This window comes from Sylvia atricapilla, chromosome 6 (genome assembly GCF_009819655.1).
Source record: "Sylvia atricapilla isolate bSylAtr1 chromosome 6, bSylAtr1.pri, whole genome shotgun sequence".
Classification (NCBI taxonomy): Eukaryota; Metazoa; Chordata; class Aves; order Passeriformes; family Sylviidae; genus Sylvia; species Sylvia atricapilla.
The window spans coordinates 40,665,684-40,683,110 of NC_089145.1; the positions used below are offsets into that span (position 1 = coordinate 40,665,684).

The 17,427-nt window shown below is 38.0% G+C and overlaps 1 protein-coding gene across 3 annotated transcripts in view; it reads right to left on the reverse strand.

The window, feature by feature from the left end:
* PPP2R5E (protein phosphatase 2 regulatory subunit B'epsilon) overlaps nt 1-17,427 on the reverse strand; it is a 73,061-nt gene that overhangs the window by 54,925 nt on the left and 709 nt on the right. For 2 of the 3 annotated variants that reach the window (XM_066321627.1, XM_066321625.1), the window contains exon 2: nt 14,809-14,972. In XM_066321627.1, the coding sequence (XP_066177724.1) occupies nt 14,809-14,965 (157 nt within the window). In that variant the 5' untranslated portion in view covers nt 14,966-14,972. The remainder of the gene's footprint in view (nt 1-14,808; nt 14,973-17,427) is intronic. The other variant, XM_066321626.1, reaches the window with a different exon arrangement.

Genomic DNA, 17,427 nt, shown 5'->3' on the forward strand with positions numbered 1-17,427 from the left:
CCCGCTAATTCTTCCAGTCATTAAATGTCTCTTTTTTTAGGCAAACCTACCAAACAGCTTCTTAATATTTTCAAGTAGTTTTGGTCCAGGTAGCATCTGCCAACCTCTGAGCTACATTTAGCATCCTCCCACAGTTGAAGCCTAACAGACTTCTCTATTGAGACTTAAATCAGCAGCCTCTTTGTCTCCATGCAACTGCTCTTTTACTGAAAATGGTATGGCAGCACAGAGAGCACAATATGAATTTAAGCAGTGAAGCTGGGAGAAAACTTCTTGTTGTCTGAAAGAAAAAGAAAAAGTGAAATCCTACTTACTTCCTCACTAGAAAAAAATAAAATGCAGGCCCTCCCTCTCTGCAGCCATATGGATGCCACCAGAGTGGTAAATGCAGGTGGCAAAACAGGCATTTCAGTGTTCAGAATCACTCGCTGCCCTGCCAGGCAGCTCCCATCCCTTCCAGCAAATGGATCAGATGGAATCATTTTTAAGGGCCTGTACCAGACAAGCCCACGTTTTACATGGCAGCTTTTTTTTCTGCAAAGGAAATGTCTATCCATGTAAATAAGCTTCCCGGCAACTTACATCTCCTCGCAGGATTCTCCTAAATTTTAGAAATACACTATACTGAAATTTCACACCAATCTTTTTTTCCTGTTTAGTATTAGAAGCATGTGGCTTTTTTCAGTATTATGCATGTTGTTGTAAGAACAAACATCAGGCATCATGAGCCAGATTTATTTAACATTGTTGATCATCTTGTTTCTTCTAAAATATGAATCCAGGAATATTTGTGTTCAGCACCGACTACTTAAAACAAAACAAAAAATAGAAATACTTGTGGACTTTGAACCCAGGCTTGATATGCAGCGTGGCTGCATTAGCAAAAGACTGTGCTGTGCAAGCCTGCCATTTGACATGATCATTATCCTTGTTCCCCAAACACCTTATAAAATCAGATTATTTATCACTAGGTGAAATGACAAATCCATCATCCCCTAACAAATGGTAGTTAATACCTTTATTAGACAAACACAGACACCTGACCTTTGACAACTTGTTTCATTTAAGGTTAAAAAAAAAAAGGTTTTTTTCAGGAGTTTTTCCCCTTCTATTACTCTAAGGAAGCAATCCCACAGAAGCCCTTTGTGCAATCCTTAGCAAAACCAGCACCCCAAAGTGTTAAAGACACCCTAAGCAATCCCAGGACATGCTCATTTCTCCCAGGACAGACTTCAAGACACGTGTGTGGATGTACACACCCCCTCCTTAAACCCAAAGTAAATTTGCTTATTTTAGTGCATCCACTCATTCCCAAGCAGTCAGTGCTAAAAAATGTGCACTCCAGCTTCTACCTTAGTCACGTACACAAAGGTAAACATTTTGAAGTTCAATTCAACTTCACACAAGAACAATAAAACAGAAAATAAATCAATTTCTTTTGCTTAACACTGTAGGAGATGTTTAAGATTAGCCAAGTGGGAAATTTCATCTTTAATTTTATCTTATTTCTAGAGATGAAATATGACAAAACCTCTTTGCTATTTATTATTTGTTTATTCCATAGGCATGAAAATATGAGAAGTGTTTAATTTTTCTTACTAGTCATTTTTTAATCTGTTATTTGCCAAAATCTATCAATCAATCAGACCTCAGAAGTAAATTTAATCTTCCCAAACTTTATAACCTTAGATACCATGCATCACACTATATTCTCCCCAATTCCAAAGATTTAGCTCTGCAGGAGATAAAGTGGATTAAAGACATATTGAGGATTATAGATTATGCAGTTAGAACAAACACAGGCAAGTATTTCAAATAGCTGACCCTACAGAAAGGAATCACATTCTGTTCTCAAGATGATATACAAAAATAGAAAGCACATTCCACTAGGAAAATATTTACTTAATAATTTATCATTTAAGAACTACTACTGTACAAATGGAAGTACAAAAGACAGCATATTGAAATCCACGTGAAGATACATATCTAATGATTACAACACATCTTCAATTTCAATTTTGATTGGATTTACAAAGTCTACTCTGTTCCAGCATGAATCACATCTCAGTTTTCCCTGAAAGTCCTACGTTTAAAACAGAGTCCAATTTTTTGGGATAGAAGAGGCTGACACACACAGTGCTGCCAAAAAGTCTAGAAATAAAAGCATAAAAATTTCCAAGTATCCAACTGAAAGAAATGCCAGTGAGATATAAGAATCAATTTAGTCCAGACATTAATAACCTCCTTAATGATCTAATGATTAAAATAGCATATAGATAACATCTTCTGAGGATATTAAATAGAGAACTTTGAGTAACAGTAAAGTCAGAAATAACTGAAAAGAACCTAAGCAAATTCCTTACACAGCCAGAAACTAATGTGAAATTCAGTTTGGAAAAACATCAGCTAACACATTTGGGAAAAATAATCCCAAATATAGGTATTCAATATGGACAAGAAACCTGATAAACAACAATGCAGAAAAACTGCATTAAACACACACACACACAAAAAAAAGGGGGGGGGGGGGGAAGAAGTGTCTATCCAGCCACTGAATCTAGGAATGGGGGGAAGGCTGAATTACTTCCCTTTCACCCATTTGACAACTCTCCCAAAATGAACACACAGGTGAGTGCTCTATTCCACTCCTGGTTGCAGCTCTGGACATGAGATAGGTCCTGTTCCTTCAGACATTTAAAACTATCTGGACAAAAAAATACTATCAAGTACTGAGTGCTTTAGCTTAAAAGACCAACTGTGACAAAAAACAGTCTGTGAATTTTTTATTGTATATAATGTGGTGTTTTAGAGCTTTTTTTTTATATTTGACATAGCAGAGCTCTTTAATCCAGAAGTATAATACTTCTCCAAAAGCAAATAAACATGAAAATATGCTTATTTCCAAACCATTTGCTTTTTATTGACCATGAAGTTTTGGCATATCTCGCCACAACTGAAATCACTTTGAAGATTTTGGCTCTCAAATGAATTTTTGCCATAGTGCAATGCCTGTTCATGTTGGGAACAACTGAACAAAACAAGGGAAGACAAACCAATGCTGCACTCGTGTCAAATGAGGTTGCCTTAGAATCTATATGAAGGGCAAGGCAATCCTCCTCTCTGCAAAGTCCTTGATTAATAAAGTTTCTGCAAGAGGAATGATTGCTCCTTACCAAGCAGGAAATAAGAGAAACTTGCTTAGAGATACTCAAAACTTACTTCTAGCCATTTACTTTTTCCCCCCCTAGGTATTATGGCTTTCTTTCATTAGGAGAATATCCAAAAAACTTTAGAAAAATACTTTTACATTGCTAATGGAAATTAGTATCTCCCCAATTCCGTTACACTCAGAATCAGCTCAAAAGCATATACAGAAATTCTAAGTATTGGGGGGGGGTTGTAGATTCTTCTTTCTGCTGAGAGGGTGCGGATGCTCCCCTCAAGTGTGTTCATTGGAGGATTCTGTCCCACTTGAGATTATGGGATACCTGAATCAAAGCTTAAACTTGGCCCATGAACAAGAGCTCCAAATGCTGTTTATTGAACTTGATTGTGCACATTATGGATGTGGTAGTTTAGGGATAAACAGGACAGTAAAAGAACAGGAACGGACTTGTCCTAAGAAATTCAACACATTTCTCTTGCCACTGGAATTTCCTACAGTTAAAGAGAGACAAAAATATATTAAAAAAAAAAAAGAGAGATTCTGACAAGATCATCGACTCTGTGGCTGTCATTTAAGAAAAAGATAGAAACTTTTTTATTTATTATTTGGGACACTTGTTTGTTCTTCCTGAAATTAAAGAAGAGTGAGAAATTTCACTCTGTGACCTGGAATTTCACAGTTAAAGGAGGATGGAGTAAACATAACCTCAAGTACTTTGTTCCTCTCTCCTTCCTTGCCACGATTCCCGCTGACTCACGGCAATGAAGCATTTAAGATTTTTCCAGGAGCCTTTTTTCCTGCCTGGCTTATGCCTAACCCACAGTATAAGAACTCATTTTCTCATTTCTCTAGTATTAATACTCACAGCAGCTCCTTTTACTTGTGACTACAGAGATTTAATCTGGCAGCTCAGATCATATTCTAACATAATTTACAGCAACAGACACTTCTGATATTATGGTATCCAAAATACAGGCTAACAACCACCCTGAAATGCTGACTTCTTCTTGAAGGTCATTTAAAAAGCTTGCATCCCAACCTTCTCCCACATATATAATGGATCTGCTCCCACACCTTTGTCATCCAACCACACACCACTTTTCCAAGAGCCAAGCCCAGGTGCCAGACCTCTAGTCATGGCCTCCATCACTTAAGGCACACAGTTTTGGAGCTGCTCTTCTTAGAGGGACTAAGAATTACTTATTTCCATCAGCCTTCCTAGCCCTAAAAAGAGGAACTGAAGTAGCATCTAGTCCTGAGTAAAATACTTGCTCAAGTCTGGGTACAGTCAAAAACAGATACAAATTTTTACTAAGATTCTCTATTAAAGATAAATCACAGCAATAGCTGTTTTTCCCTCTCTCTCTACCTCACCTTTTCATCCTTTGTGCACTTTTTGAAGATGAATAGAAATTTCAACCACTGCAGTTTCTTAGGACCAGTGAAGGAGATTTTGTTTCCTAGTACACAGGAGGGGGATGGGGGAAAACAAATTCTCACGAGAGTGCACAGGGGAGAAAGGAAAAGGAAAATTATTGCATGAATAACATATATGAAAGACTGTCTTGCAGCAAGGTCTGATTACTGCAACAGAGGCAGGATGGAGCTGGCATGTTCTTCCCAGGGTGGATCTCCATCCTGACAGGTCCAGTCTTGCCTCCAGAAGTTCACACAAACAACCACTGTAACACATGGATGGAGCTGAAGACAAGCAGACTAGCTTTTTTCTGTATAAATACAGCTACTTTTATTATACTGAGTTTGCCAATAACCTCTGCAATCCCCTCCACCTGGCTCCTTTTAACACGTGTGAGTTTTATCACCCTCTTGTGGAAAAATATGTTATCGTATCCGTCAGAGGGTGCAGGAAGAAAAAATAGTGGGAGTAAAGAAGGCAGTGATAAGAAAAAAGCAAAGAAGAAAACAGGAGAAATATGGGCTGAGTGGAATAAAGGGAAAGTGAAGGAGAACCCAGATGACACAGTACCACCTCAACTTCTTCAAAAAGCTCTCCCAAAAGTGTTATTTGAAAACATCAAGAGAGTAAGCTGCCAAATTTACTCTCCCTTGGTAACACTGACAATATTCAACCAGTAAGTTTTATTCTCTACAGCGATTTAAGTATTGTCTCAGCTGTAATCATCATCTTTTGCATTTCTGTTTACACATAGATGGGAAAACATATTCTCTATAAACAGTTTCCCTTATATGAAAACAGAAAACACTAACTAGACTTTCTAATTTATACAGAGACTGCATATAACATCTATGTCCTGCTGCTGGAATGTGAAAGTGGAGAGCACATGAGCGAAACTTGCCAAGAAAACTGATGGAAGTTTATGCGTTCACAGTACATCCTACTGGGTAACAAAGGAAAAATAAGAATATTTAATTCCTCTAAAATCATCCTTCCCTCGGTTTCTGACTATCCACAGCATCGATTTGTAATACGAGAAAAATTTAACTTGCAGTACACTTCCTTTGCAGCATGATCCATATGACAAAAGCATTGAAAGCAACAAACAAATTTGCTACCACCTACACTGAAAACTTGAAACTCCAAGCTCATTACAATCACGCGCAAAAAAAGCCAAGGAAGTCATAATGACATTAAACTCATGACACTGCAAAGCAGCATAGAAATCTCAAACAACAAAAGCACAGCTCAGACTAGCTAGCTATGTCACAAGCCTTATGAAAAAATACATCACATACAATGTATCCCTAAAACCTCCTGAAAACCTTCCAGGAATCCCACAGAAAACTACAGACCACATCCAACACAAACTACAGTTACTTCTTCTTAATGACACAAACTTTTTTTCTGATACTCTTCAAAGAGTTAGAAACTCACTAACAATTCTAATGACAGATCTCCTTAACTTTATGATAAAAGAAGACCCAAAGAAATGCTTCCCCTATTACCCACACTACATTTATGCCCAACCACTCTTTACAATGAAAAGCATAGAACAGATAACCATGCAACTTACATTTATTTCATTGTTTTAATTAAAATCTGTCAGCAAAGAATGACTCCAGAAAACACACAATTTCAACTTCACCTTATTCTTCATGACGGTATCTGATTTTTCAGAATAAAAATTGCTGTAATTTATCCTATCTCCTGCTGGGGGTCAAGTTCTAAAACTGATACTTTTTAACCAGCAGGGGCACATCAGGCATCAGCATTTACTCATCACCCCTGAGATACCACTCATGGTTTACTTCAACTTCTGCAAAATACCATCAAGTAAGGACAGCTGAATCTTCAACTCAAGTTTTGCAGGAGATGCACCGTTTCCAATTCACAAAAATCTTCAGAAATACCCTAATTACATACAGACTTCTCTAATCCTAACAGCAGACTGCTCGTCTCCACATCTCTTGTAACTCACTCAGTTCTGAAGTACAACATTAAGGTATTAGAACAAGCTCTTCAGCTCAGGGAACACAAGAAGCTGCTGTTACAGAAGAGCTGGCACCATGTGCAATCATGTAAAACAGACTTTACAGCAATCTGATATTCTAATTTTTCTTTTAGGAAGTTACCCAGAAATTACCATTTCACTTTTTTTTTCCTTTTTGCCCATTTAACCAGGCACAGCAACTCTGCTGTATTACTTTCCTTCTCTGCTCCAGATTCTTGCAGATGCTACAGGAAGGACCTTGCACTTCATACACAAGGAAGATATTACAGTTAAGAATCTTTCATACATATTGGAAAGGAAGAAGAGTGGTAAAAATCAATAAAGAGAATAAATACAAAATAATGATCCCCTTTTATAAAACGCAGTAAAAAGGTTAGAGTTTTAAAACAAAATCTTAAATACTTTCTTTTCAAGAAAAAAAAAAAAACTCAGTTAATATCACACATACCGTGACTTGAAAAATAAACTTCCTAAAGGAAATTCAAAAGTAAATTGATACTGGTATGTGTATAGTTTTGAAAATGTATATACACTTAGATTTGTTTAATACATCAATTAGGGAAAAAATACTGGTGAAAAACTCCATTACTGTGGATCATTGTTACTCCCGATTCCCCTTCAGTCTGGCTTCAAGGCTTTGCTGAAAACAGACAAAATTTTCAACCAAGTGCAACAACTAAGGCTAGAAAAGTATTTTACACTGATTCTTTGGACAGCTGCCTTATCTTTTGAAACGCTTGATAAAGATCCTCAGATTGTAGCTGCACTATTTTTTACTTGAAGCAGAAAACCACAGACACAGAAACTATCAACCCTACATAAATATCCACCAGCATTTCAGATCTGCTGAATTAACTGTTTGAGAGGACACAGGATCAAGCACATCACTAAAATCAGGAGGAGGTGGAATGTTTCTAACAATCTGTTTTACACTGTGGCCCCACAGACACTTCTCTCAGCAGATGAGAGGCTGCACTTGGCTCAAGAACTTATCAAAGGAGTTCTGCCACCAGAAAAATCCCTCCTGTCACTCCACCTGCAACCAGAATGACACAACCAGGGAGGTTTCAAAGGAAAGGGAACAATGCCATATCCAGCCGAAAGAAGGTTCGAGTATTTTTCTAATAGATTTGGCTTAATCTCTTGTTGAGCAAAGTGAGCCCATTTGCTGATACTTGTGAGTTACACAGTTACCAAGATCACAGTAATCCATAAATACCCACCCTACCAAAAGTCCCTGAACTCCTCAAGTCCGCTCCTCTGTTACTAAGGATTTTTGCCTGATTGAGCCAAAGAAACAGTAATAACTTGAATGAAAAAACTGTAGGTGAAAGGAAGTTACCCTGAACCTAAAAATAGTTGTGTGTCCTCCTCCCACTCCCCAGAAAGCATTAATGAAAGTGCTCTTTTCTCAGGGAGGCAGTAGCTTACAACTGATGAATGTGAAAGGACTGCTGCCTTACTATAAAGCTCCACCAATGAACAGAAGCAATATTCCATTTTAAAAACAGAAAGAAAATTAAATAAACTCAAAACCTAAACTTTGTATAAGACATTAAATATATCTCTAGCTTATTTATATACACAGATTAAACATATGTAATATACACAAACACAGATTTTATAAATACACACATAATTCCAGATATATGGAAAATGTGCTCTTTCACAACAGTAAAGCTCTATAACATAATCAATTATAAAGGCAGCACTATACTTCAACAATCATGTGCACTATATAAAAATAATAGCTTGGCTGAATCAGAACTTGTACTTGTTGAAGGTACTTCAGGAAAGGAATATAAAGGAGGTACTTATTACAGAAACAGGAGGTTTCATTGCAGACTCTTAGGGTTACACTTGGGCACAGAAAAGAAAATGGCAATATTATTAGAGAGATAAGTAGTACTGGGAAACCTCATAAAGACATACTGTACAAGCACAGACTGAAACCAAAAGTTTTTCATGATGATGGTCAGGTTGGATGAGGCTTTGGGTAACCTGGTCAGTGGAAAGTGTCCCTGCCCGTGGCAAGGGGCTGGAACAAGATGATCTCTAAGGTCCCTTCCAACCCAAACCATTCTGTGACTCTGTGATTCTACGATAAAGTCTAACCATCCTGCAGAAAATTATCAAGATTTTAGACTCAATCTTGTGCAGAGTACAGAAATACATTTTACATAATTACAACTTACTTCACTTTAAAAATTATGAAAAATAATAAAGAAAAGGAAAAGGTGGGAATCATCATCACTAAACACTTTCAGAAGTCAGACTGAGAAATTCCGGAAGTAAAACAATTACACTGGAGGCTTCAAAAGCAAAGCAAAACAAAACAAAACCACCTTCCCCCCCAAAAAACCCAAAAAATAAGCCACCACTGGCCATAGGAAAATTGCCAGTCCTAGAGAGACTCAGAAATGAATACAGAGAACTGACAAAACACTGGAAGATCCGGGGTAAGCTGACAGAATTCCTCACCAAGTGCACTTTCACTCATACACTGTCCAGATAAGAGGGTATTTCTGTTACTTAACCTGACCATTCTTTATCAATGTTGCCTGACAAAACTACATTCCCAATGTGGAAGACAGTAACAAGCAACCAAAACAAAAGAAAAATTAGTAATTAGTAATGAGTGTATTGCTTTTTCTTTAGAAACAACCAGAAACCTTTATCAGAAAAAATATTCTACAATCAGCAGATGTATACAGATCATAAAAAAAGTTAAGTGCATATTCAAAAACCAACTGACAAGAGCACAAAGAAACTGAAGAAATTTATTACTTATGACTAGAGCATCATACATATTCATTTAAAAAAATACTAAATTGGCTAATTCCTTCCTCCTTTTGAGATTGTGGCCCTGTTCCCAAATCTTACACAGAGATGGCCTATTACATCCAGATTTATATCAACCAGAACGGGCATAAAATTCCTAGAAGTGGTTCCAGGATTCATCCCCGACCATGTACACACAGCTCAAACCAAGTTCCAGTGTTTCTTCCATGCAATAAATTAGGAGTCCTAGGATCTATTTCTAATTCTATAAATAAAGCTGAACTTTATTTTGGGAAATCATAACCACTCTGACCCCAAATTTCTGTTTATACATGAGAAGAAAGCATTTAGCTTGGTGATTTTATTAACAGTTTACGGATATTTGTACATCTGATATCTGTAAAACATACCAAATTTCTCAAAAGAGCAGCACAGACAAGATAAGCAGGCAGCTCCCATGGATGCCAATGGAAAATACAAGCTCTGTCTTTCTTCTTCTACAACTCAAATGATAACTATTTCCCATATGAAGAGTTTTACATGGCATCTATAGGTCTGACAAGGCCAGACTTTTTTATGATAAAGAAATATTTTAAAAATTCAAAAGTAATTGCATTTGAACAAGAAGGTGCAACATCTTGCAGTTTTCATTCAAGAGTCATTTCCAATTGTTACAATTTTTTACTTTTTAGGAACTTCAGCATTTGACCTATAGATAAAATTCATAAGAAAAGCTTATAATAAAATCTCAGCTATAGGGAAATAATTTAATGATCAAAAGTAAATAGCAAGTAGAAAGGGATTTTTCCCTTTTTGACTATGCAATGTTCTTTTGTTGCCACTACACCAATTCTTTAATGCCATGGAAACTATCTGATAAATGTATTAGAAGCTCAATAAATTTCATAATATTGAGGTAGCAAAGCAATTGGTATTGTTGACATGGAACTTCTGCTCTGAGTGCTTATTTTAAGGAGGAAAAATCATCTAAAAATAAAAATCACACTTTGAAATTTTTTTAACAAAAATATACAACAGTTACAGAGAACATGAAAGTAACATTCACTAATTCTATTAAATCATTGGAAAACGTAGAAGGATGATGGGAAAAAAAACCCCACACCTTGAATTACAAAAATGGGATACAAATGATTTAACAATTAACAGTCTCCCTTTTGCATGGTTTGCTCTGCCTAACTTCTGTATTTGTAATGAGGGCAAGGGGGATGGGAATGATGCTGTGAGCTGCATGCTGCTTTTCTGTGCAATTTCTCAGGATGCTAAACGTGCATTCATAAGACACACGATGTGTTCAATCATCTCTATGTATATTTTCATCCTCTGAACACTCCCCTAGCTCTACAGACACTGGGACAGAAACATAAAGGAGCTCCCCCTCCCCCTTTTGCAGGTAATACTGAAATTGCTCTGTTTTCACATGTCCAGCACTACAATGTACTCTTTTTCCAGCCAAATGCTTTCTAACATTGCACTCCTGCTGATCCACCTCTAGAGACTTCTAAGTAAAAAGAGCAGCTATACAAAATGAAAGCAAAATAGCCCTCCAATAAATAATACACCTATCCAATGCATCTACAATCCTGTTTTCCTCTACAGAACAAGCACAGATTTGAGGCACACCACAAACCTGGTTATCAAACCTGGGAAGGAATCTAAGGCACACAGATGGAATTACTCAATCCCAAAAAAAGGGCCCTTCACCAGGACTGCTCTGCCACAAGCCAGTTACCTAAGGCACCTGTCAGCCTGGGTGATAGCAGTAAAGCCAAAATCCATCATGCACTGCAAGATGCACCAGGAAAAGCATGCAACCTTCAAAAAAACGCATGTGAGAAACATACAGAAGAGCACACACAGGCAAAAATGCAACTGTGTCACAACTCCCATGTGCACTTCCCAACCCATTCCTCTACACTTGAAACAAAGGAGAAAACACTGGGTTTCAAGTGTTATATTGGACAATAGTCAGATTTTAAAAGATAACTTCAAATCAGATCTAGTCACAACGCGATAAATAAAAATATAATGAAATCATCTAAAAAATTAAGTCTTTACTCTAGGCAAAGAGCAGTTTCTTGATTTTGGGCTTTTGAAAGACTGAACTCAGATCATCAGGGCCTCAGAAAGAACACCTTTTTTCCCAAGTATGTTAAATGTTTGTAAACAAACTGATACCATACACACACTTTTTTGAAAAAATGCAAGAGTAACAACTTCATTTCTCTATACTTTTTTTTCTGAAATGACCAACACTGAAAATTCCAGCTGTTTCTATTACATTTCCTAAATAGCAGCTTATCCTTCAGATTTGTACACAGCATCAAAACATAGCATCTTTCCTATTTTTCTTTACCAAAATATTTTTATTACCAAATGAACAACAACAAGGCTGGTTTATCTACCTGTTTTTGCAATACAGGCGTGTATGCTCACAGAAGGCAACAGACTGCATTAAAACACTACCCAAACAAGCCATTTCACTATATGTGACTCTGCCCCTAGGGAAAGGAAGGAGAACAGATAAGATGTGACAGATGTGTAGTCACATCACTTAATACACTACTGGAAGGTGCTCAGATCATTATGGTGACAGGCAGAGTATAAAAACTTGCAAGGAATGGACCAAGCAGTTACCCATTTTTCTGCATACATGATTCTTGTAATCACAGAAGACACTGAAGGCCATGAAGTGCTGTTTGAGATAACACAGCCTGCCAATGTCAATATGCAATATATACATTAAAAAAACCCAAAACCACACAAAACAGAAGGGAACATAGTATGTATGTTCATGTAAGCAAAACCCCTCCATCATGCATATGAAATACATCTGATGAATATGAATTTGAGGCCTGTGCTCTAAAAATTTCCAATACTGAAATAGTTCTGAAGAGGTCTAATTAAACTTGAAATTTACCCAAACCAGGGAGCTTATCAACTGTACATCTCCAAACTAAGTTCAGTTTTCTGAGACTTAAAAAAGCTATTTTGCTGGTATCTCTTCTCTATTTCAGTTTAAAAGACAAAATTTTCCAGGATAAAACTGGAAATCATATGGTTACTGGACAGAAGTAATAGGACTGGTCACTTGTTGGAAGGCAAGTGCAAACCTAAGAGCTAAAAAAAAATAATCAAGACTTTTATGAAATTCATCAAGAAAAGTATGAAAAACACAGGAGAAAAAATTCCCTCACTTCTTGCAGACTTAACAATCCTGACTGTTACAAATATTAATGTAGGTCAAAAATATTTCCAAACAGCAGCACGATTTTTAGCTGCCAGTGTCCCTTCAGCAAGGACCAGCAGCACTGCTGTTTAGAGAGATTGTTAGGCCCAAATCCCACAAATTAATCGGCACAGGTAGATCCCTGCACCTCTGGGAATCCGCATTAAGGTGAAGAGGGAAAACTAACTCTCAGGATCAGATTCTTAATTTGAAGCTGGACCACTGTAACTCATTATGACACTAATCATAAATGTCTCACCAACACTCTCTGCCCCCCATCTGTTTGTTTTATCTTATTATAGTTTTATATCTCAATCCTCAGGACTGGCTGCAATAGTCAAATTAAGCACCTGGCCACACCCGTGTTTCTGCAAGGCAAAGTTCTCACTGTTTTACTTATGCTTGCGCCCATGTCTGGTTTACTCCCTGAATGGGACTACAGAATAGAGTGAAATAATTACAGCATCAATTTCTTCATTTGTACAAATACAAATCTCAATGTTTTCCACTAATCCCATCGTTTAAACCAAAGGATAAACTCTATTCACCTTCCGAAGCACAGCAACTGGTATGAAACAACCTGTGTATCAAAAATTACCTGCAAAGTGTAAAACTGAGCTTTAAAATTATTTCAAAGAAGCATTTGCTTCTTTATCTTACTGTCACAAAACAACAAGAATTCAACAACAAAAAGAAAAAATAAAAACTAGAATCACAGAATAACCTGAGTAGAAAGAAACCCAGAGGATCACTGAAGTCCAACTCCTGGCCCGGCACAGGATCACCAAACAATCACAAATAATATTCACTGCAGACTACAAAGTCAAATCCAGTGGCACCAACCACCTCCAAACTGAGAAATACTGAATACCAGGCACAGTACAGGGGGGCTGGGTGCACCTTTTGTTTGACTCAGGATATTCCATTTGTGCATTCTTACAAGGAGACACAGAAAGAAGCCCACAATATTTTAATGACAACTCCACTGGAACTAATCCTAGAAGCCTATTTTAATTAAAGACGCACATTAAGGTGAGAGATGTTGAGGGGGGGGGTTTGTTTTTTTCCTGCAACTACTGTATCCTTATGAAGTGGGGTTGAGAACTAACCAAGGTGCAGTTCCACATTTATTACACATTTCAATACTCTGATTAACTAATCTGTCAAACAAGGTAGATGAGAGAATGTGGGGAAGCCCGAAAATGAAGAAGAGGGACAGACAGCATTAAACCTAATAAACTTCCTATTTTCCAGAATTATCAGCACCAGCCATGCCTGTTTTCACTACTTATAGAAGAAATGAAGAATAGCAATGAAAAAAAATATACACAGCAATAAATAAACCATTTGAGAAGTCAGTGTTGAAGACTTCTGAAAGGTGATTTCCCCTTCCTCACCAAATATTCTGAGAAGTGCTTTTGACCCTGGTATTGTACCAAAAATCAGTGACAACTAGAATTCAGGGGAAGCACTCAAGGTATCACAGAGATACTGGCATCCTTTTAACAGTAGTATGCTGGATCATATTTTTCCTTATCAAATTAGAGGTGAAATCTGCCAGTAGAAACACACTGGGATATGCAAGATCTCAAAACAGTAGCACCTTGCCTAAGACCAGATTGGCAGCATCTTTCCCTTTGGGAGGCTGCAGCTCATGGGATCATTCCGTTTCAAAATCCAGCAGAAGGCAGGATCTGGGAGCTATCCATGCACAAATGGTACAAGAGGGGATCCCACCTCCGCTCTTGCCGTAGGGGCTGCAGTTGGCACCACTACCACAGGGTGCAGATCCACACACCAAGGAAAGATACTAAAAACCAGTTTCCTTCGGCTCACAAATCCATTTACCCATACCTAAATTACTGCTGATTTATGTCAGCTGCTGAGGATTCACAAACCAGAACATTTGCACAAAGCCTGAGAGCCCTAAAAATTCAAGTCATGGTACGGGTTAACTTCAGCATTTAAAACTTTCAAAAGTATTGCAAACAATTACCACACCCTCAAGCCACAGATAAAATATTTTTCAGAGCTTAAATACATACATATACCTGGCATGAAACATTTCTCAGCGCTGGCAAATTAAACTTCCCTGTAATTCCTGATGACAGAATACTTTGATTTTAGAAGTAGGTTGTAGAGCAAAAATTGTTTTATTTATTAAAAACCGTGTTTGATCTTACCTTTTAGCAGAGGCAGGGGAGTTAACTCGATAGGCTTGCCCTGAGACCTAAACTGGGAGGAGCTTTGTGACCTCTTCTGTCTGGCTTTTCTGACGGACTTCCGAGAAAATCCGTCTACTTTATCCACTGATGGAGGAGTAGTTGGTGCTGAGGACATATCCCTACTGAAGGAAAGCACATGTGTTAAAAATGGGTTCCAAATGTGTGAAATGGGTAAAGATCAACCTACATTTTCCAAGTATCTTCTTCCTGCACTATTCTCCTGGTGAAAACACACAGAAACTATGTGTTAAGAGATCTAACACATCTTATGGATGGAATAAGCTTAATGGAACTTAATTATTAGTGTAGTAATTTCTCTTGCTTACTTCTTTATCCGTGTCTCCCATGTGCCAAAAAATTCAGACCTAATGCTGGCATCACTGCATTCAGAACTTTGTCAGAACAGACCTTCATACACCTGTAGACCTGACTGAACCTTTAAATTATGCATTCTTTGAGATGAAGTCATTTCAACTTACTCTGCTAAAGAACGGGTACACAAAAAGGTACAGGCGGTTTTTTGGCATTAAGGTCACCCAATGCACAGGACAAAAGCACAGGAGAGAACAAAAATTCCATTTATTTGCCACACCTACCTACAAGATTCTATGGAAATTTAAGAAAGTCTAGTATAAAGTACTGCTGTGTTTCACAATTTCACTAGCAGTGAGTAACTGTACATATTACTTCTTTATTCTCCATTTCAGAAATACTGAAGTTATTTTCCTGTGAGTCCCTTTACACGTAGTTGTTCCATGTCCTGGCATTTCTGGACGACTGGCAGCGTGGTAGCTGTAACTGCTCTAAGGGCATGAGACAGACAAGGTTTGCAGGGAGAGGCAGAGAGCCAAAAAAAGCTTCTGCAAGCAAAAGTTTGTTTGTTTCCCAACTTCGGCTGCCCTAAGCACTAGGCATTGCCTCTTCCTACAAAACCTGCCTTGGTGGTACTCCTGCAGCTGATTCTGTACCACTGAATTAATGCATCCAGCTATTTTATTTACCAGTCTGGTCCTGTCTGTTAAAAAGGCCCATCAGAGCTTGATGAAATACATGAGTAATACTCAAGGGAGAGGAGACAGGAGGAATTCAGGCCTACACGTTACAAGCAGCTGGGTGCACAGTTAACTCCACCAGCATGTGCAGCTCCACTGAAATCATCGGCCTCATCTGCATTAATGACACAAGCATTAACGAGGGCAGCAGCTCCGTTGATTTCGGCCAGGACAGACACCCGTGCAAAGTTAAGCAGCATCGGCGTAAGCATTTGCAGGATCAGGGTCTCAGAACGTGTCCTTGGAAAGCATTACTCGTCCTCAATGTCTGTTGACTTCAATTACCAAAGTGACTCGCGGGTTACAAGAAGTTGATTCCACAACGTACAGAACACTTTCGAATACTTATTATTTTTACTGAAATACCTGGTTAGTAGTCCTGTGCTTCACAGATTACTAAATCCACTGAAACAGGCATTATTTGGCTTTGTCTTTTGTAAGCTTTCGAAAGCATGATTTGTTGCAACAGTGTAAACAAGCTCCAAAAGATAAGAACTATCTAATGCAAAATTACATATAGGTGCACCGAATCTATCAAAAATGGAGTATAAACTCCATAGCTTCCTCAAGGAAGCATGTGCAGCACTCAGAAGCTGAACTCTGCAGCTGGCATTACAATAATGAAAAAAACCCTTAATCCATCTTTTTTGATTTCTCCTGAGGTATTCTTTCACTACCAGTTTAGGCTTTCTAAATATAATATACTATTAGCAACATGAACCCATACCTTAAACTGGTCTTGTTTATCATCCAGGCAAAAAAAAAAAAAAAAAAAAAAAAAAAAAAAAAAAAAAAGCCACCATCACCAGGGCATGCAGGCCCCAGCCAAGATTAATAAATAAAAAAGTCAGATAAACTGGAATAGAATGGCCTGTACTTTAGTAACCCACTTCCAAGATTTCAGCAGTCCACCAAAAAACACACAAAGTTACCTGTTACATAAACCAAATTCTGAAAATGTATTTCCTAAACCTGAATCTGTTTGGCCCCATGTCATCAGAAAGCTACCCCTCCTCATCACGTGCATCACTGAAGTGTAACCATCCCTGCAGAAATGTCTGCACGCTCCCTCCAAATTAAATTACAAAAAATAATAATAATGGACAGCGACTAAAGTAGATCACTTAAACTGCAGGATCATTGTGTCAGCAAGGAGCTTTACTGACACTTCCCTGCTGTAAATTTAGTAACAGTTTCCCTAACCTGCTTTATAAATTATTAAAATCTAATTCTAATTCAACAAGACTACATCCAGCCTAACAACCTTACAGTAAACACTGATCTTTTTTTTCGCCTCTCCAAATGAACATTCGCTGCCCTGCATACACTACCACGGGGAAATACTCTGTTTCTACCAACAGTGGGGGGGAGGGGGGGCGAGGGGAATAAAGCCCGAGATTATTTATTGTGTGCGAGGGGGAAAGCTGCAAACCCGGCCACCGCTCCCTGCTGCCTCCGCTCTATTCCCCGAGTATTTTGGTAAATACGAAGCCACGCTCATCAGATCCGCCGTCCCGGGGGTCGG